Source organism: Cupressus sempervirens, chromosome 8 (genome assembly GCF_028749045.1).
Source record: "Cupressus sempervirens isolate cs-2001-9-10 chromosome 8, ASM2874904v1, whole genome shotgun sequence".
Classification (NCBI taxonomy): Eukaryota; Viridiplantae; Streptophyta; class Pinopsida; order Cupressales; family Cupressaceae; genus Cupressus; species Cupressus sempervirens.
The window spans coordinates 297,771,919-297,793,962 of record NC_143125.1 but is presented as its reverse complement, the minus strand read 5'-3'; the positions used below and the strand labels follow the sequence as shown (position 1 = coordinate 297,793,962).

General features: G+C 35.3%; 1 protein-coding gene across 1 annotated transcript; it reads left to right on the top strand.

The window, feature by feature from the left end:
• Positions 1-3,985: 3,985 nt before the first annotated feature.
• Positions 3,986-8,005, top strand: LOC149542598 (eukaryotic translation initiation factor 4B2-like). The gene is made up of 3 exons (XM_089797493.1): positions 3,986-5,384; positions 6,764-7,192; positions 7,301-8,005. Exons 1-3 carry the CDS (start codon positions 4,228-4,230, stop codon positions 7,320-7,322), a joined length of 1,608 nt encoding a protein of 535 aa, XP_089653619.1. The 5' UTR covers positions 3,986-4,227; the 3' UTR covers positions 7,323-8,005.
• The last annotated feature ends 14,039 nt before the right edge of the window (positions 8,006-22,044 follow it).

Here is a 22,044-nt window from a genome sequence, read left to right as displayed (position 1 = left end):
CTTACCTCCTCTAGTGTAGCACTATCCAGTATGTCTTGTCAAAGCAACTCTGTCCGTGTGGGTTGTAATGGCTTCATCTTTAGGATCTCTCTTCCTTCTTCATCTCTCCTTCAAGCACAAGGCAACAAATGAGATTTTTGAAAGGTAACTTGTATTTATATAACATTGTTTTTAGGTTACATTTTGAATATGTTTTACAAAGCCCTAATTTACATGTATTTACTCTTTCTATGATATCTTGAGTTGTGTAACTCTGATTTCCTCCTCGTTATATATGTTGGAATCATGATTCAGTTACCTACATTTCTAGGACCCTCTAGAAGAATTTAGAGCTAATCTGATAGTGCTTTGAGGGCTTCTTTTCATAACTTCCTATTCACAATTTTCTATGTTTAGTATGATCCCTTGTTTCACCTTTTCTATTGAGCAAGTTGAAACAAGGCGGGGGGGGGTAGCTATCCATGAGATTCACCATCTTTCTATAGCAAGTCTTAGGTGATTTTTGGATTATCATTGACCTATGGTTTTGCACAATGCAATTACTAATGTTTCCTTACAAGATTTGTGCATGTGGACTTTGTTATATCCTTTTTACAAGTTATGATTATGTTTTCTTAGAGCTTCCATATGCATGTAGTATCATATTCTGCTAAAGTGGGGGCTAAATGTACTATCTTAAATTTGACACACTTGGATTTAAGACCTTTTAGCTCCTCTTTATTGTGTTTTCATTTTATGTTTTCACCTTTAGCACACACCTCACATCTTCTCTTCTTTCTCTTAGGCGAAACTGAGGTAGGACCAAACCAACCCTCCTTGATTTCCCGTTATCCTTCACACAATCACTCAACGAGGACCTAATTTGCAAGTATCCTCCATTTTTAGGATCCCAAAACCCTAGATTGGATTTCTAGATAGCAATCTAGGATACACATTTTATTACTAAACCTCTAGTAGTATAAAATCTGGACAGGGAGATCCTAAAGGTCAACCTTCTGGACTAGGTTGACCCAATTTGACCTGGTCCCGGTGCTTCTAGTGATGTTGGACATGTAGTTGTTTAACACTCTCGTTAAAATCCCAGTTGTGTCATCAGCCTTGGTGGTGTAATTTTGTGATTATTCTAAAAATCCACTATAAAAAGGCATCCAATCCCTCATTTACACAAGAGGAGGACATGACATGGCATGAGAGGAGAAAGCATGGACACCCCAATATGACTTAGAGCAATTGGAAGGTGGAAATAAATGCATGTTTCTTATTCTTTGAGGCAAGTGAGGCTATTATTCTTCAATCAAGCATTCAAAGGAAAATATATGAAAACATGGAATTGCAAAGGGATCTCGAAGATGGTTAGAGTACTTTAGCCTTGGTGGCTTAGTATGAATTCTACATCATTCTTTAGTTTTGATTCTTTGTACCTTCATACATTTACATGCATTTACCTGCATACATACTTTCATGTAAGGGTTTTACTCATAGAGTATATTCTTAGCATATTCACATTCTAGATCTACACATCTACGATTACACACATACACATGACATGTTTCCTAACGACTATTTGTGGAAGTGGAAATCACCAAAGCGGGGAGTTGTCTAACACAAACCCCTTTATAGCCACCCACACACACAAAATTGTTACAAATTTGCAAGTTGGGAGTGACAATAATTACATATATGGAACATATAGTTTGCAAGCTTTATGGAGTCATTAGTTTTGGAGTCGCAGACTATGTCAACCTGGTTGTAGGATGTCGTTCCAAGTTGACCTAGTCCTTCAATCTAGAATTTCAGGGAGATTTTTGGATTTTGTTCCTTTCGACAATTTATTTTGAGATCCGCAGTCAAGAGTTCAAAACTAGTTTAGATCTACAAGTTCTAAGGTCAAATCATATCTTCCACTACACATTTCAAGATAAGTACTTTATCTCTTATTTTCCTTCTTAGTAGACATTTATTTTTAGATCTTTATTGGGCTATTTGTGTGTATTTCAGATTTATATTTGTTATATCTATTGCTTACATTGCATGGAAGAGAACTTGCTAGCATACTTGCTTGACAAGTTTCTAGATTTTGTATTAGCACCCCTTATCCTCTTTGGGGTTTTGCTAATCAAATTTAGGGCTTATCAATAGTTATGCATGGAAACCCCTCTTTCTCTTGTATTGAATGTCTTAGGGTGAACATTTTCAACTTGCCTAGTCTAGTTTACACTATTTGTTGTTGGTGTCATTTTCCCCTTGAATAGATATCACGAATAAGAAATGCACTAAACAATGAAATAATAGAAGGAAAAATGCAAATCCTCAGATTTGCCCCTATAGGTGTTGCAATGCTCAACATATAGGGAACAACTATACACTCAACCCTCAGAATTTCTATTAAGGAAATGCAAGCACTTCAGGGTCAAACATTGACAACATTGCAAGAAGAATTTAAAGGACATAAGATACATTCTAATAGATGACTAAGTTTCATTGGACCAAAATTATTTTTAAAAATTGATAGCAGATTGCGGCAAGCATTCACTCACAATCAACACATGTACTTTGGGAGAGTATCCATAATTCTTGTTAGAGCCTTAGTGCAATTACCAACTATGCTAGACAATCCTATTTATACATCACAATCAATTGCTAGAACATTATGGGAACAATTCAGGACAATAGTCACCTTAAAGACTACATATTGACAAAAAGGTGAAAGTGTAGAACAAGTACATTTCTGATAGTTGTTAAAGAATATACGAGAAGCTAAACCAAGACAAGAGGATTGGGAACACTCATTGAGCCACACAAATACACAAATGACATTAAGTGAAAGGGAAGAATTTGATAGATCAATGCACTTATTTGCTACTAATGATATGGTTAGAATACATAATAAGAAGATGTTGAAATTGCCAAATTGTCCAATTGCAATAAGTATTGCAACTAACGCCAAAAGTACTATAGAAAATGACTCCATTGATGAACAACTAAAGAAGTTGATCTTACTTTGTGAAGGCCAATGCATAATACTAACAACGAACATATGGACACAAAGTAGGTTTGGTAAATGGAACATTGGTTGAAATAGTTCACATTGTTTACAACTTTGGAACTAGCCTGCTAGATGTCCCTGCAAGGATCGATAATTACCGAGGTCCACCATGGAATGAGAATGAGCCCAAAACTATATCAATAATTCCAATGCCACTAGGCAATCAAAGGCAACTACTAATTACCATGACATGGGCTATAACATTCCATAATCTCAAGGGCTAACAATACATAAAGCAACAATTGAGATTGGTAAAACAGAGAGGCATGGTTTGACATTTATAACTTTGTCAATAGTTAAATCATTACACAACCTTCACATTAAATCGATGTTCTCCTTCGATAGATACTAAAAAATGCAAAATAGTATGTACACAAATCTAAGGAGAAAGTACACAAATCTAAGGAGAAAGGAAGAAAATTGATTGATGAATCTTTCATTGCGACAAGGTGAAGAGTGCAAGTTGAAATCAAACAGTTATTTGAGAAATTGGCTTCACTCATTCTACAATATTTTCTTTACTTAAAGGAGAAATAAACAAACATAAAAGCACAGCAATAGATCTATTGTGTTACCTCTTTTACTAGATAACATACTACCAACTATATTTAGCTATCAGCTAATACATTACAACCCTTTTTAGGTGAATGCTAGTTTTTATTTTTTATATTTAGAAATAGATATTAATAACCAATATTGGGCTCCATTTTATTGCGGAAAGCTGCTGAAATTTTATCAGATTCACAGCAGTTGACGGGAGCTTGTATTTGTCTGTAGAGCCTCGAAATCGATAGCAATTGACGGTAAGTGTTGGTTCCACGCGATCGACCGTTAAAAAATAATAAAAAGGCCAAAAAAATCTAAGCGTAGTAGTAAGAATATATGAAATGATGAAGCCCGTTGCTTTGTACAAGTATTGGTTGCCAATCGTTTTAGTGTGATCTTTCTTGCTTTTGCTTTCAGAGGAGAGAAGAAAACAAGAATACGAATATCTTACCATTTGCTCGTAGCTGGCAACCCACATTTTACAGTGAGATTAAAACCCTAGAAAACTCAAGGCTTGAAAAAGCCGCAGATTTCTCGTGGGTTGATAAGTTCGATCTCCAATCTGGAGATATATTTTCTGCAAATCGGATTCCATTCTGAAACAGAAGGACATTTTAGGGTTAGGGTTTCTGAAAATGGCGAATGCAAAGCCGTGGGGAGGCGCTGGGGCGTGGGCAGCCGATGCAGAGCGGGAGGCGGAGGAGAAGGAGCGGCGTGCTGCGGCGGCCGTCGTGGCTCCTGATGCTCAGGATTATCCCAGTCTTTCTGAAGCAATTTCGACAAAACCCAAGAAGAAAACCAAGGGACAGACTTTAACCTTGGCGGAATTGCAGTCCGGGCAGAATGTTGGGCTCGGTACGAGGACTCGCGGTGCAGGGGTTTCGGAAACCAAGGGTCTGACTACAGAGGAAATGTTGAGTTTGCCCACCGGGCCAAGGGAGCGAACCGCGGAAGAGGAGTCGCAGATTGGAAGAGGCATAGGGGGTGGATTTAGGGATTATGGCAGGGGCAATCGTTTTGAGAACAGAGACCGTGGCGAGAGAGGTGACAGGGGCGACAGAGGCAGCAGGGGTTATGGTGGTTTTGATGATGAGAGAAGGCAGGGCTCTGATAGGGATATGCCCTCTCGGGCCGATGAGGCTGATAATTGGGCTACCACAAAGAAATCCATGCCGCCTCCAGGGGATCTGCCTGAGAGGCGCCGCTACAATGGGGATCGGTATGAGGGTATTGGTGGTCGGGGTTCCAAAGCTGATGAAACTGACAACTGGGGCGCTGATAAAAAGTTTACCCCGAGTGGGCCTTCCTCTGATAGGAGATCCATGGGATTTGGTTCTAGCTACAGAGACCCTGGATTGGATTCCGACCGTTGGGGAAAGAGAGACTCTTTTGCTGATGAGCGGTCAGAGAGGCCTCGGCTTCATTTGAATCCTAGAAGTACAGCTGATCCTGCTCTGAATCCGGTTGTTGATGATGGTGCTCCGAGGCCGGCCAGGTCTAACCCCTTCGGACAGGCTCGTCCTCGGGAGGAAGTTCTTGCTGAGAAGAATATTGATGCCAGAAAGCTTGATACTGAGTTTGATTCTAGAGTCGAGAATAAGATTCCCAGCAGGCCTTCGAGTTCACACTCTAGCCGCCCTGGGAGTGCAGATTCCAAATCTGAAGTGCTGGCGAAACCTCGACCAAAGATTAATCCATTTGGAGACGCAAAACCTAGGGAGCAGCTCTTGGCTGAAAGAGGCGAGGACTATCTCAAAATGGATTTTGAACTGGAACACCGTCGTGTTGACAGGTACGTAATTCCAGATTTGTACGTGTTCTTTAAAAAACTGCTACCGATTTTCGTGTATATGCCTCGTAGTATGCATTCCAAGTATTATATCACTGATCAACGAAGAGTTTTGTAAAAGGTTTGGATGTGTTAATGAATCGGAGTTACTGTAGACCATATGACCAGGATCAGCCAGACACACCGTCATTTTGTCTAGACATGGTGCATTTTGATTTGCTGAGCTAGTTCACACTCACCTTAACATTGTTGCCCGTCGTAGTTTTGGGGATGTAAATTAAAGAAACTAAAATCTTGAAAACGATCTTGTTTGTACTTTGTTTATTTTGACGATTACGAATTATTTATTGTTATGAATCTCTAATATTGGTTGTGTAAATGTTTCAAGTTTAGATTATAAATGCCTAATGCCTCACCAGATAATGTGGATTTTTTTTAAAGTGTTTGAGAATTGAATTTCTAAGGATATTTAGTCGAGAATTCGGCTATATAGTTATTTTAATTTCTTTGGGCACAAACTTACTCTGTCCCAGTTTTTGGAATTTATAAGTTTTATATATCTTAATATATGCTCTAATTTCCATACCCGTCTTTCTATCTTTTGATTTAAAAAAAAACAGGAACTGTAGTGAACCTACTTACCTTCAACTTGAACATCCTTTCTTTCATTGACTACAAGTTTAACTCTCTTTTGATAATTATTTGTCTGAGTGCATCTTTATGGCGTTTTATAACATTTTTGTGCCTTAATTTCTGCTTTAATGATCAAACTGTTTCTATAACTTGTCACCACTTTCAAAATTAGGACAACCTTCCAACTCTATGGGCTTGGTGGTTGTGGATGTTTCAATCTTCATGCTTTCTCTTCACTGAACAAAAGCTTTGTATTTTACAATTCCTGGATAATTTTTGTTGGTGTCTTTTCCTGACAGTTATAGAAGTATTCAGTTTCTATTTCAGGTCTTTAATGTTTCAATCTTGATGCTTTTTCTTCTTTGAACAAGAGCTTTGTATTACACAATTCCTGGATAGTTTTTGTTAGTGTCTTTCCTGGACGGTTATACTATACTTGATTTCATGCTTTTTCTTCTTTGAACAAGAGCTTTGTATTACAAAATTCCTGGATAGTTTTTGTTAGTGTCTTTCCTGGACGGGTTATACTATACTTGATTTCTATTTTATATATTCTTTCTTCACACGTAGCTGTAAAAATCAACTGGGCTGCTTTTTTCTATTTAACTGTATACTTGTTAAAGTTGGATAGAAAATCTGTGTTAATGAATTTCAGTTGATCTTATTAGGTTCTTTGCATTATTGGATTTTGGTCTGCTTGCCTTATTTTTTGTTGCATTTTCATTCTTGTAATATGGAATAACCCCCAGGGCTGAGACAGAAGAGGAGATTAGATTGAAGAAAGAAATTAATGATTTGGAAGCTCAGGCAAAAGAGATTGGCTCTGAGCAGCATGTTGTAAATGGTGATACTTCTGAAGGAGATCATAATGCATTGAAGGAGGAAATATTGTCCAAAGAAAATAAATTGAAACTTCTAATCAGGGAGTTGGATGATAAAGTTCGTTTTGTGAAAAGAGGCAATGATAGGCCAGTTTCAGCGGCAGGACGGCCTCCTGAATCTTTTGATAGGCCCAGATCTCAATCAGGGCGCCCAGACTCTGGGAATAGTTTTGAATCACTTGGCAGACCCAGATCTCGTGGCGGTGAAGGTGGGGCACCAGATGTGTGGAGGTCTGCAGAAGACAGACGAGGGGCATATGGTGGTGGCAGAGATAAGTTTTTTTTTAATCGAGAGAGGTATGATAATTCCCTCGATTTCTTTATTGTAGGCTGGTTTATAGGCTTAAACTTTAATTAAATAATTAATTTCAGTTAGGCTTATCTTGTACATGCAAATTCTTGCAGGTCTGATTTAAGAAGATGGTGAAATCTGGAGATAGTTCCCAATTCATTTTTCGCTTCATCAGGAACATGAATTTCTTACTAATGAAAGACATAATCTGGGCATCTCTGCCAATTTATTTGTATTATAGTTTGATATCTTATTTGTTGTGTTTCAAAACTATAAGACATGAACTGGTGAGTAAGATCACCTTCTCATTTTTCTTTATGCTTCCTTGAGTTTATCATTCCATAGTGAATCTACCACTGAAACTCAATAGAGGTGGTTTTACTTCGACATCTTGAACTCTGATCTTCATGGATTGCAGCGAAGACCATTACAACAAATAATGAGTGTCTAGTTGAGGGTTGAAGCTCATAATTTTGCAAGTAGAAATCATTCTATTTGTATTTTTATGTCTGAGGGCGTCATTTTGTTCGAATGTTGTATTCAGAGACTTCACAAATTCATGGCTCAAATTGGTGCCAATGCTTATTGTGCACAATGTGCACAAGTATGCTTTTGTTCTTCAGACATCTGTGTGCCATGGATAGCCTAGGTGTTTTAGGTTATTGATCTAAAGTTTTGTAGTCACATGATTTTTAATGCCTTTTATGCGGTTCATTTTAGTAACTTAGCTGTAATGCAGACATTTTCTGCGAAGACTTTGAGCATCTGAGTTGTACTCTTACGTACATGCTTATAAATACTAAAGAAATTTAACTTGAGGACAGTCCCCTTTGATGAAGCAACTAATATTTACATGCTGTTCAGGTTTGGTCTCAGTTTATAATCATTCAATTTATATATATTTTTAATTCTAGGACTCCTGAAATGGATTATATGGAGATTCAATCATTCCATATATATATTTTTTTTCCCCTTTCATGAAGCAACTAATATTTATATGCTGTTCAGGTTTGGTCTCAGTTTATAATCATTCAATTTATATATATTTTTAATTCTAGGATTCCTGAAATGGATTATATGGAGATTCAATCATTCAATTTATATATATTTTTTAATTCTAGGACTTTTATTTGGAGATTCGGGATATTCAGATTTAGTTTTATTTAATGTAATTTTAAATTTTAGAAGAGAAAAATCTTTCTGTTTTCAGCTTTTTTAATACACTCTTTGATTATTATTTAATCTTGTAATGTTCTTGTGGAGATAGCATTTTGTGGATCTAGTTTGTAGGGATTTCCTGTATTTACTGGGCTGCACATGTTGGCTTACAGGTTGAAGCAATTTTCAGTTTGTTGGTTTCCCCAATAGCAATTTGATTTATATTCGTCAATTTTGTCCATTCAGAGTTATAACGAGATGTAATTATATATGCTATGATAATATATGTTCAACACATTTGTCTGTTTCAGCATTGCACGTCAAGGATCTTACATTTTTTAAAGTTTTCATGTTTATCTCAAATTTCAGGTATTGAAGGCGTGTTTTCATTGCTTGGAGTTATTTTGTATGACTCATCTGAGTTTTCAAATCCTGCTAATTAATATTAACCAAAATGTGCCTCACTTTGCTGCACTGAGACAATGTAGTGTTCCCACAATTTAGCACTCAATTGACAAAGATTAAATCAATAGTGGTGATTTGGATTGGGTTGATATGCCTATCCATAGGCTATGAATTTGTTAAGGACAAAGGTATTTAGTTGTTGCTTTTGCTGTTTATAAATTTTTGTTAGCGTTTTAAAGCATTGAAGTTCTGATTTTAGATAGAGGTAAATCTGTTAAATAATTGGCTATTGTCAGTACTCTGGTCATTGCAGATTGAATTTTCTAATGGAAATTAGCTTGAAGAAATTTGTTAGATTTTATGGACCAAACCTATTTTAGCGGCTCCTACGTTGATGGTCTACATATCCAGGAAAGCATTTTGAATCCTTCCTGTGCAATTAGATCATTCGAGTCTTGGGACAATTTTCAATTCTCATGGGCATAGTCATCGTTGTGCAGAATTATAATGCACGAGATTAGATTGGGGTAATTTTTTAACTGGATTATAATCGAGCATTAGAGGTTTGATGTATATTAGACACAGGGGATATGGGATTAACTGTAATACCTGTAATGGACATTTCTTGTAAATACGACTTTAGAGCCAGGATTCAGTTTAATAATCCTGCATTTAAATATTCCTTGCACACGCTTCGTTTTCGATTGAACCTCAAAGACTGAAATTGGGAAATGAAGCACTTGGAATCCTTTTGGCATACTTATAGCCATAGGTAAACTGTGTCTAATAACAAGAGTTTGGGCGATCAATCTTTGGCAAGAACGTCAAGTTTCGGTGCCAGCATACTGGGCATGTTTGTGTCATATAAGTTTCAGCATTCTCACTTTGCATATTAAATTAGCACCATCACTATGATTTGAACACAAAATACACGTCATATTTTGGTATGCGAATCTAAATAAAGATGGCTGAGACCATGGTATGTCAACTCAAACGAAGTTTTTTAAGTATTGAAAATGTTGTTGAAATTTATTGTTTCTATGATGATGTTTAATTTGATTTCTACTTTAAGGTGTAGCAAAGAATTATAGACGCTTGATGATTTCATAAATGCACCTCTGAAAGTACGTAACGTCCATGTAAACACGACGAAGTAGATGGTCATACTCATAGGACTCCGTGCGATGAGTGGGAATTTAGCGAATTTGCGTTTGATAAATGAATGTATTGACATAAGAAAGAGAGCAAATTGCAAGAGTTATCAGTGTTTGAGGTATCAAACTAGATTTGGGAATTTTTTTGAAAGATATGTAAAAGCGGCATTAAAATTTGGATTTTTTAATGGAATTTTTATAAATTGATTCACCACATCATATGCAATGTATTTTTCTTCATAGGAGAGTTTGAGTTGTTTGAGAGATAGTTTTGATGGAAATAATTTTATCTGTAATTGAGTCTGAAAAAATATATTACGAGCATAAAGAAGGAATTGAAATACAACACTATCATTCAAGACAGTTTGCTACTTGGTGTATGTAATTGACAAGTAAAATTGATGTAAACTGTGGTGCACGTATGTAATTGACATGTAAAATTGATGTAGACTATGGTGTATGTATGTAATTGAAATTGAAGTAATATTCATTGTACAATAAGTGAAAGAATGGATGCTAGAATACTAGACCCCCATTAAAATGATGGGAAAAATTGGGCCATTATTTTCCAAGCTATTGGGGAAAAAATATTGGATTTCAAAAAAATTGTAATGCTTGGGCCTCAAAATCCTTGAAGCACAAGGATTAAACATGCATTGAATATATATATATATATATATATATATATATATATTTTTTTTTGGATAAAGTTAACAACAATATAAAGTAACCAAGTGCAAGTAATAAAACATCTAAACAAGACATAGCTCACAAGGAGTATGCCATAAACTCCTCTAGGTGCAACCAATGCTCTCTTAATGCTTGAGTAATCATACGATAAGGCGTTAGAAATAGGGAATATTGAGGTGGGGAGGGGGGAAAGAGGGGTTGAATCAATATTCTAAAAACTTTTGTTACCAATTGGATATTATTTATTACTTTGAATCATGCACAAGAAAGTAAACAAGTAATGCTGAAGAATAAAAGTAACCATGCACAAAGAGAACTTTTAACACCATATTTTTGTTAATTAGGGAAACCTTGGCCAAGGGAAAACCATGGCGGGAATGATGCCCACAAAGATATACCTATATATATATTCCTTGTTAGAGGATGGACTCTGTTAGGAATCTATCAATATATTCAAACATATCCATGTTAGGAGACTTTTAATCCTTGTTAGGAGATTCCAACATTGTTAGGAGTTGTGGTACAATGGATGTAAGAAGAGTTCACTACTCAAACATGCACTTTCAATTACAATAACTCACTGCCCAAACAAGTAATTTATCCTTAAAGTTCCTCAAACATAGAAATATAGATGCTGTACCTTCTTTCTAGCTGATCTCTGGCCTTAGCTCAATCTCGGATCACAAAATCAGGTTATCAAAAAACTCGCTTTTGCATATGATGCAAAACTTCGCATTTATATCTTTCGTATATAACTTTACAAATAATTTCGCAAGATGTCTTTTGCATAAATACCATGCCTTTTCACAAATTGATGCTAGGTCGGCTATGATAAAATAAACTTTCCAACTTAGAGTAAACATCTAGGATGTCGTTTGTAATTGGTCAAGTAATTATTTTGTAAACAAAATAATTCCTTTACCTTTCATTCCCTTGTTCTGTAAATCTTAAATCTCTTTTTTCGTACTATCAGTATTGATGTCTGTGGTTATACACATCATCATCATCAACATGTATACTTTTTCATATAACTTCTTTCTCAAAAATAACATCGTATAAACAAGTTATACTTCAAATGTCGTTCTTTGTTCTTGTCTGATAAACACATAATTGCATTCACTAGAACTTGAATAACAAGTGTCAGAGTTAGTATTCTTGCAAGCAATGCTAACCACATATTCACCTCACTTCATTCTTCCTCTATGTAACCTTGCTAGTCATAATATGATGTCGGTAACAAGTTGCATACAAAACAATACACTGTTGTAAACCATTTTCATACTTGGACAATTTTTCTGAATACCAAAAAGCTAAGTATCTTTATTTCCAAGGTTTTCTACAAGCATGTACAACATATGTTGCCATTAATGACAACATTTACATATCTACATATAGTGAATTGTCAACAATCTCCCCCTTTGACATTGATGGCAACAAAATAGGAAAATTGGCTAAGTATAAAAAACTTTTCCAAAACTTACAACATTACTATACTTACCATCTATTACAAATGCTTCATCTTCATTTATTACAAATGCTCCCCCTTTTTCTATGACTACAAAATGCATAACTTACAATTTTCTCATACAACTTCTCCCCTTTTGACATCAATGACAGAGATCAGAATGTCCAAAAACTGTCAAAAAGTTCTGTCCAACTATTGTAAAAAATTGTCAAAACTTTTGTCTTGTTGCCTCAAGTTGATATCATCTTCATACAATCATCAAAATTTGCCTTTGGACTATCCATACCTTTCTCCCATGTGTTCTTGACTGTTTCGACAATAGTGAGAATTGCACATAAGGCATATGATTCAATCTCAACTACATTAAGGTCAGAATATATGAAATTGAAATAAGTGTCTTTTGTTTTAACACATTCCTCCAATTGTCTTTCAATGGTTGAAAGTCTTAGAGCTATAGATTCTCTAAAATATGATAATCTTCTCAAAATTTTCTCTTTTTCAAGTTGTAGTTTTTTGATGTCAGTGTGAACACCATCAACTTGTCCTTCAAAATCATCAACTCTGCTAGAGGGTTGCTGTAATTGACTTGTCAGAGCTTTTAGCTCACTCAACTTCCCTTCCTTCTTATTATTCAAATGTTTAGTCAACTTGTGAGATAAAATACATTTGATATATGATACCTTGCCATCTTATTGACATCTTCGGAGTTCCTTGATATAAGTATCAAGACTCAACAAATCATTCTTTATGTTCTGACAAATAGTGCTAAAAAGATTAGCATCATGAGAAATTTAAGCCTTAGACTCTGCAACATTTAACAAATCTGTAAATTCATCATCAAAAGATTTTACTATTGCTTTGGCTCTCTATTTGGGGTCTACTTTGGTATGTTTGGCTGCCAGAGTGCTATGCAATTTGTCATTCACCTCCATTAATGTCCTTTGTAGACTCTTGACTTTCTTGTTCTTCTCAATCAACTTGGTCAAAGATGAGATCAAGTCAGATTGATCATTGTCATCACTTGTAAGGTCGACAAGAGATAGTGAAGTGGATGAGCTAGATGATTTAGTCTCATCTTCCTTTTGTTTCTTCTCTACTGTCTCCCTTGTTTTTCTCTCTTTTTCTTCCTTTTCCTTTCCTTCTTTTCTTCTTCCAACTTCTTCTCTTCCTCAAGCAACTTCAACTTGGCTTCTTCAATCTTTTTCTTTTCCTCTTCTAACTGCCTTTTCTCTTCTTCAATCAGTCTTAACTAATCTAGAATGTTTTCAGAATGGGACTCAAGCTGATCACAACTTATAGAAGGATCGTCTTCAATATTAACAGTAGTATTTGTTTGATCAGTTTGCATTTTATCACCACTTATTGACTCTTTCGAAGCTTTCTCTGTAGTGGTAGCTGCTATCTTTAGCTGAAACATCATCTTGTCGATGGATGCAGCTTTTTCACTTCTTATGACATTCTGCTCACCTCCCATAAACAGAAATGGCCTCATCTTACTTCGTAAGTAAGGTGCTAGTGAGTTCATCAATTTCTCGATTTCTTCTTCATCATCAATTTTGCACATAGTTCTTATCATGGATTTCTAAAGTTCCATGTCTTCTTCACGAACTAGTGCCTTCTTTGCTATAAGTCTGTCACAAACTTTCTGATTCACAATGCATTCAATGTCTTCGAATTTCAAATTGTTAAGAATCATATATCTCATTATAGAGACATCAATATGCTCTTTCTCAATATCATTGTACAAATGATAAAACTCATTCCTTTGCACAAAGTTCCCCTCATTGACAATAGCTGTGTTAATCTTTTCTATCTTCAGTTTCTAGGGTTGCCTTATTTTACCTGTTGGATGCTTAGAAGCAATAACCTTTTTAGGCTGTTTAACTTCTTGTTCCTCTTCTTCTTCACTGGAATCTTCAATTTTCAACAATGTTTTCTTCCTTTTCTCAGGTCCATTAGCTTGTTGCTCAACTCTTTTTGACTTATGAGTCTCAACTTCTACTAGCCTTTCAGACTTCCTTTTGGGTTCACTGGGTTGCTCGGCTAATACAACAACATATGGGATGCTTTTCTCTGTAGGAGTTACTGTAATGGATACACCCGATGCTTGACCAACTGATAGAGGTGGCACATACATCACACCTTGTTCATCAATTTGTTTCAATCTAGAGATTGTTTGTCTGACTGCCTGTGATTCTCTTTTTGTCATTCCGACCTCAATCAATGCTTTCTTCATCATAGTCTCAACCTTCTTATGAGATGCTTTTTCTAAAGATGCCTGGAAGTTGACTAAGTTATCTCTTCATATGTTCCAAATCTGTATGAGGCTCTGTCCTTTCCAGAGTTCAACAATAGATCAATGTAACCAATAGCTACATCATCACTCAATTCATAACCTAAGGGTTCAAGAAATGTTTCCCTTGATTCTACTACTTAAGCATAATTTAGGTTTGTATCTACCATAAAGCATATGTCATACTTAAATCTATCAACAATCTGGTGCAATTCTGAATCTTTGTTTCATTTCATTTTGGAATGTTCTCATAATCAAATTGTCACTATCCAAGATTTTATCTGTAGGATGCCTTCTGCATACATTTGTTATCTTATCCATAGTACATCTTTCACCGCTCATGATCTCTGTAATTGATAGAAATGGAAATCTTTTAAGTACATGAAAGAAAATATGATTGATTAGCGACTAAAATATGAATACACCATTCTTAGTTCTCTTAATCTTCTCTAGATTGTCAAGGAGTTGTACTCTCAAAATGTCACTCAAATTTATTTGTTCTTTCTCAATACAAATCTTGTAGACTGCATAGGTAAAGCCTACTGACAACTCATCACTCTTAAAACTTGCACAAATAGAATATGCTATGATTCTTCTCAAGAATCTCACTCATGTTGTCTAATGGTGCTGATCACCATTGCCTTGCCTTTATAAACTACTTTAGTATTAAGTTTAACTTTCTTCTTGACTAATTTCTCACCAATGGGTACATTGCCTTGTTTGCTAAGACCAATAACCTCATGAATAAGGTCAGCAGAAATGTCAACTACATTGTCTCCCATCCAAAACTTGAAATTATGAATTTTTCTTAATATAATTTGAGTCCATTCTGTTGAGAAATGAGGATCGCTTGTAGATGTAATTTGATTGCCTGTAATGTATATGTTTTACAAATGCATTCATCTCTATTTGTATGAGGAATAAACCGATAAGAGACATGTCCCTTCATGGAACATGTCTATTAATATAATTAATATATTAGATAACTTAATCAAAGTTGTATATATATAGACTTTTCTTTGATCTCACAGTCATATCAAGGTTGAAAACAATCTCCATATCCTTGTTCATAAGTAACCTCCAATAGTTTCAAACTTGCTAGACAAGTAACTTCCTATGTCTTCCAAGTAAACTATGTTGTTCAAAGTTGTTGATAGAGTCGAATTAAGGTATCCTTCTAAGGGTTTCACAGGGACAACCTTCAATTTGGGTCTCTCAATATTCTCAATATTGTGAACTATTGACATATCCATGATTTCACCAAATAGAAAATTTTCGAGGCAATTCTGTTCAAAAAATGATAAAATACCTTTTTCAGAGTAGGGTTTTTCTTGAAATTGCTTTGACAAATCACTTCTGAGTGCTCTAAGCTTCTAGGATGATCACAATGTGGAAATAATCAAGTTCTAACTCTATTTATTTATCTAATTTAAACTTTCATTAATTGTGTACTTTGCTAAATCAAAAAAGCTGTTAATTTCATTTTGAAATCAAATATTTGCTAAAAATCATCTGTCCGATCTTCAAATGCTACCTGAGGTTAACCATAGCTTCCTTTCATCATGACAATGCTAGGCAAAACTTTGCTCCATGAATTTTTTTGTGAAAACATAGATTTCACCTTCTATCATAGAATAAACTTTCTCTATTGTAATAGTAACTCTTTTTTCCTTCGTAACTTGTTTAAATAAGCTCCAAATTACAAGCAAGCTTAGCTACAATCTAAACTCATCTAGATACATCTTTTCCCAACCTCGCTACTCATAGTTTGATCTCTAAATGGAGTTTCAAATTCTGGTGCTATGAACAAGCTTAATTCAACTTGGTTGAATCAAAACTCAGTTACTGACTTCAATCCTCCTTTCTCCGCATCATTTGAAGTTTCCTTAGATCCAATAGTCAATCCCTTTAAAAATGTGTCATCAAGTTCTTCTCAAAGTTCACTAACTACATTTCTTTGATCTTCATTATCTTTCTTAGTTTCAAAGTTCCTTTCATGTTTCCTTTTATCATTTCCAAAGTTTCTTTTATTGTTCCTTCTGTTTCTAAAGTTTCTTCCATTGTTCCTTCTGTTTAAGAAGTTTCTTCCATTATTCCTTCTGTCCATTATACAATAATTTTCTATATGTTTGAAGTTGTTGCATAACTGACAAAGGTTTTGCTTCTAGGATTCTGTTGATCAATAGGTGTTTGACAATTCCAGGCTATGTGTCCAAAGTTGTTACACTTATAACACAAGACTTTATTTTTCTTCACAAGGTCTTCTCTCTCTTGATGTCCTATCATTGGATCTTCTTCTATCTACAAGGTTAGTATTTCCAAACATTCTACTATTCCTTTTATCATTATCATATTTAGGTTTCTTACAATCAATTGCTTTATGACCAATACCATGACAATTATGACAATAAAAAATTGTAACATGATTAAAAGACTTATTTGTACAATCTCTTTTCATATGACCTATTTCATTACATGCAAAACACTTACCTCAAAATTCATACCTGGTTTCTTTAGGAGATTCAACTTGCTTAGGTTTATCCAATTTCTGAGTTTCCTTGTCTTGTCCAACTTCTTTAGATTTATTAGAAGATTGATTGGATTCAATCTTATCATCAAATTTATCTTTTTCTTTTAGATCTGATCCACTTTTAGGTTTGTTTGCATACATGTTAAATAGATAACCAAGACAAGTCCTATCATAGGTAGGTCTTTGTACTAACATTTGTTCATCAAGCTTTTCTCTGCTAGAATAAAGCTTTTCAAAGTTGTAGCTTCCTTTGAGTTAGTTCACCTTTCATAATAGTGTTGTACTTTTGAAGTTCTTCATGATATGCTTTTAATGCTTCAAGTTTAGATGTCTTCTTTGCTAGATTGGCTCTAAGATTTGAATTTTCAATCTTCAAATCATATTCAACTTTGTTAGGATCATTCTTCTTTAGATTTGTAATCTTTAATTCATGTTTCAAGATCTTGTACTTTGTTTTTAGCTTTGAATATTCATCATCACCAATTTCAAATTCAGTAGATTGAGGTTTGGATTTGAGATATTCAATCTTGTCCTTCAATTGTCCAATGTACACTTTGGAGTCTTCATATCTATTTCTCAATTTATCTCTTTCTTCAATAAGGAGATCAATTTGTTCAAGTGCCTCTTCAAGGTTCTTCACCAATTGTTCCATATCCATAGGGATCTTACTCAAGTTGTTAAGCCTCTTTTGAGTAACTATGCTCTGATACCAATTGTTAGAATTAGGGAATTCTAAGGAGGGAGGGGGGGGGGGGGAGGGCGGGGATGTGGATATTATTTATTACTTTGAACCATGCACAAGAAAGTAAACAAGTAATGCTAAACAATAAAAGTAACCATGCACAAAGAGAACTCATAACACCATAGTTTGTTAACTAGGGAAACCTTGGCCAAGGGAAAACCTCGGTGGGAATGATGCCCACAAAGATATACTAATATATATTCCTTGTTAGAGGATGGACCCTATTAGGAGTCTATAAACACATTTAGTACATAAGAGTCCCTATTAGTAGACTTTGAATCCTTGTTAGGAGATTCCAACCTTGTTAGGAGTTGTGGTGCAATGGATGCAAGAAGAGATCACTGCCCAAACATGCACTTTCAATCACAAGAAGAGTGCATTGCCCAAACAAGTAATTTATCCTTTAAGTTCTTCAAATATAGAAATATAGATGCCATATCTTTTTTCCAGCTGATCTATGACCTCATCTTAATCTTGGATCACAAAATCAGGTTATCGAAAAACTCATTTTTGCATATGATACAAAACTTCACGTTCATATCTTTTGTACATAACTTTACAAATAATTTCGCAATATGTCTTTGCATAAATACTATGCCATTATACAAATTGCTGCTAGGTCGGCTAGGGTCAAAATAAACTTTCCAACTTAGAGTAAACATTTAGGATGTCATCCCTAATTGGTCAAGTAATTATTTTGTAAACAAAATAATTCCTTTACCTTTCATTCTGATGTTATGTAAATCTTATATATCTCTTTTCCGTACTATCCATACTAATGTCCATGGTTCTACACATCATCATCAACATGTATACTATTTCCATATAACTTCTCTCTCAAAAATAACATTGTATAAACAAGTTATACTTCAAATGTTGTTCTCTGCTCCTATTTGATAAACACATAACTTCATTCACTAGAACTTGAATAACAAGAGCTAGGATTAGTATTCCTGCAAGCAATGCTAACCACATGTTCACCTCACTTCATTCTTCCTCTATGTAACCTTGCTAGTCATAATATGAAGTTGACAATAAGTAGCATACAAAACAATACATTGTTGTAAATCATTTTCATACTTAGACAATTTTCTGAGTACCAAAAAGCTAAGTATCTTTATTTCTAAGGTTTTATACAAGCATGTACAACAAGTGTTGCCATTAATGACAACATTTACATATCTACATATAGCCAATTGTCATCATAAGGTGCCCAAGAGATAGCCTCCATTTTAAGAATAAGATCAATGTGGAGATCAATGTCACATTGCAAACATACCAAGCATATCATTTGGAAACATATCAATGTACTTATGGAGGAGTGGGTGATCATCAAGTGAAACCTCTCAACTTTGAACTCCATCAAGTTCATTGCAGAAGACTGCAAAAATAAGACACCCATGCCTTGCACTTTGTTTACGCTCATTAGCTAAGATCAACCAAAGTAAGATTGGTCTCTAGACCCATACAAGCTCAACTGTCCCACTTGTGTCATTGATACACTGTACCAACTTGTAATGCCCCACCCAGAGATCCTTGGAACAAGGATTCAATAAAAGCTAAGAATTTTTTTTTGAACAAGTATGAATGCATATGTCAACATCATACAGGGATCACAAAGATTGCAATAGAAGAGTAAACAAACATCTAACTGCCAAGAGATCTCCAAACGCCACTAACTAAACAAAAACAACAAACCACGGAGGAATGCAAACGGTTTTGATCTGAAACATTTCAAATTCAAATCCAATTCCAAGGTATTCAAGAACACCGAAGAGGATAGTCAAAACACCTTAGAAAAACTTCTAGACAAACTGAAAAGTGCCTGTTGTCCACTTGGATAGGCTTTTCCAAAACCCAGGCGATACTTTAAATTAGTACAGTATGATACTTTCTAGTATCATACAACCTTTCTAGAGAAGGCATGCAATACAATCAAGGTTTGGGTGACACTTCTTGTGAAGGCATGTGATACTTTACCAGTATCATACAATCTTTCTCCAAGAAGTGTGCGATACAACAAAGTGCTGCATGATAGAGTTTACATGGGCGTGCGATACTTTACATTATCATACAATTCTTCTCCTTTAAGCATGCAATACTTTAATGTATTTCCTAATGTTGATGCATGGTCACCCAGTAAAAGAAAGAATTACTCTAAGGGCCAAAACAAAGGATAAAATAGGAAATCAAACCTCCACACCGCAGAGTACCAGATCCACATAGATTGAGGAATGAACACTCGAGTGCATAAACAACAAGATGCCATGAAACAAGAAAGAGGAACATCTATCCATCTAAACCATAGTACTAAAAAGGATGTACTAAAAGAAACATTTTAGTGTATAGAAGTAACATCACAATGTACAAAAAGTAACATTCCAATAAATGAACAACCAAACTAAGAATGATGTTCCTCCCAACCGTAATAGCATCATAAGACAATCATGGGTCCTAGCCATCCACTGCAAGTTACATCCCAAAATACCAACCAGATCATTGATGTTATCTTATGAGGATGCCACTACTAAAATGTGCTACAACATAAGAATAAGGAAATCTAACATGCTAGAAGTAAAGCATAAGATAATCCTACAAATCAAACTCATCATTTAACATATGCTAACATCATACTAAAGGAATGTATCCAAATAACTAACATCATCTAAACATGATATCCAAGCATTCCAATAAAAGCATAAATCACAAGAAAGCATACTCTGAAACCCAAAGTATCAAGTGAAAACATCCAACAATAGTGATACTAGGACAAGAGACCATCTCTGTACACCAGTCCCCAATAGTGGTAAAGGTAGCTATGCCTCCCAACCACGTGAAACTCGTAGGTCCACTCCCACCATACTAATGAAGATAATGATCCAACCACAAACACACATAAAGCACAACGTCCATGGCTAACACTCATGTCAGATAGTATGATGATTGAAACCAATAACATAGACAATGCATAAACTACAGGTTCTGGTCAGACAATCAATGGGCTTGGCATCGACAAGCTCAAGCTAGTATTGGCAGCTGCTCTCCCTAATGGAAGACACACAATCTAGTTTTAATTATCTTAAATTTATTACCATCTAGTATTTTATTTAGTTATCACTTATATTAAACTTCCTCTACCAACTAGGAAATGGACACCAGGCTGTGAGATAGAAGCCCCTCCATATGCTACCCTACCCTACCCATGTTTATCCAATTATGAGTGCCTGTAGGCATGCAAATTTTCAACCCAACCCTAATGATAATAACTTCTAGAAGTACCATGAAATATTGGGCCTCACAATTCACCTGAAAAATGTACGCACACATACTCATGTGTGGCGCATCACCATCATGAAGATCATAACACAAGGATTGGATGAGAACACAATGCAAAAAGTCAATCAACCAAAAATAAACTCGAGAGGATAGATTCTACATGAATCGCAAGAAATAATAAAACCATACACCATGTACTCACTCAACCGACCTCAATCTGGGAGTATGGATTCTACATGAATCCCAACGATACAACAAGGCCAAACATCATGAACTCACTCAACTGGCATAAATATGGGGAGTATGGATCCTACTCGAATCCTAATGATGCAATAAGACCAAAGATCATGAACTCACTCAACTGGCCTCAATTTGGGAGTATGGATTCTACATGAATCCTAGTGTCCACAAAACAATAACAAGGGTCCGAAAAAAAGAAAAACACTAGGTATAAACTCACTCAACTGAACACAAACTTGAGAGTATGGATGTGATATGCATCCCAATGCAAGCATAAAAGTGCAACAATGGTCTAACATACATCCTATCAATAATCCAAGTCCATGACCAACATCATGCCAAGAAAACTTGAGAAAATTGGGCAGCACACAAATTGAGTTAAAACACCCAAAACTGGAAAACTTCAAAATTAAAACCCATTTGGTCTTTGGGTACAAAAGTAATGAAAATCCAATAAAATTTGGGTTCAGACACCATATACAAAAATGACCAGCATAATGATGCAAAACTCAAAACCCCATCCTGAAAATAGGGAAAATGTTCATACCCAACCAACTGGGCAAAACCAACAAATAGAAACAGAGGGGAACACTAGTTTTTAGCCTCCTAACAAAAGGTTGCCAAAAATAGAAGTTGAAACAGAGAGGACACAATAAAATGGGAGAGCCCTACCTCATAGCCAAAAAGGAAAAATAGGAAATTGAACCATAAAATAAAAATCTCGCAGAAGTAGCCAAAAATCATGACAATCTAAGGTCTCCCTGAGTTGGATCAAATGAGACCAACCTTGCAACGATCCCACACTCGTAGCTCCTACAACGAACAAAATAGTATTTCTTCATAAAGAGGATTTTGGGTTTTACTCTCAAACATTCAAATTCAAAAGTGAGAAGTGAAGAATTTA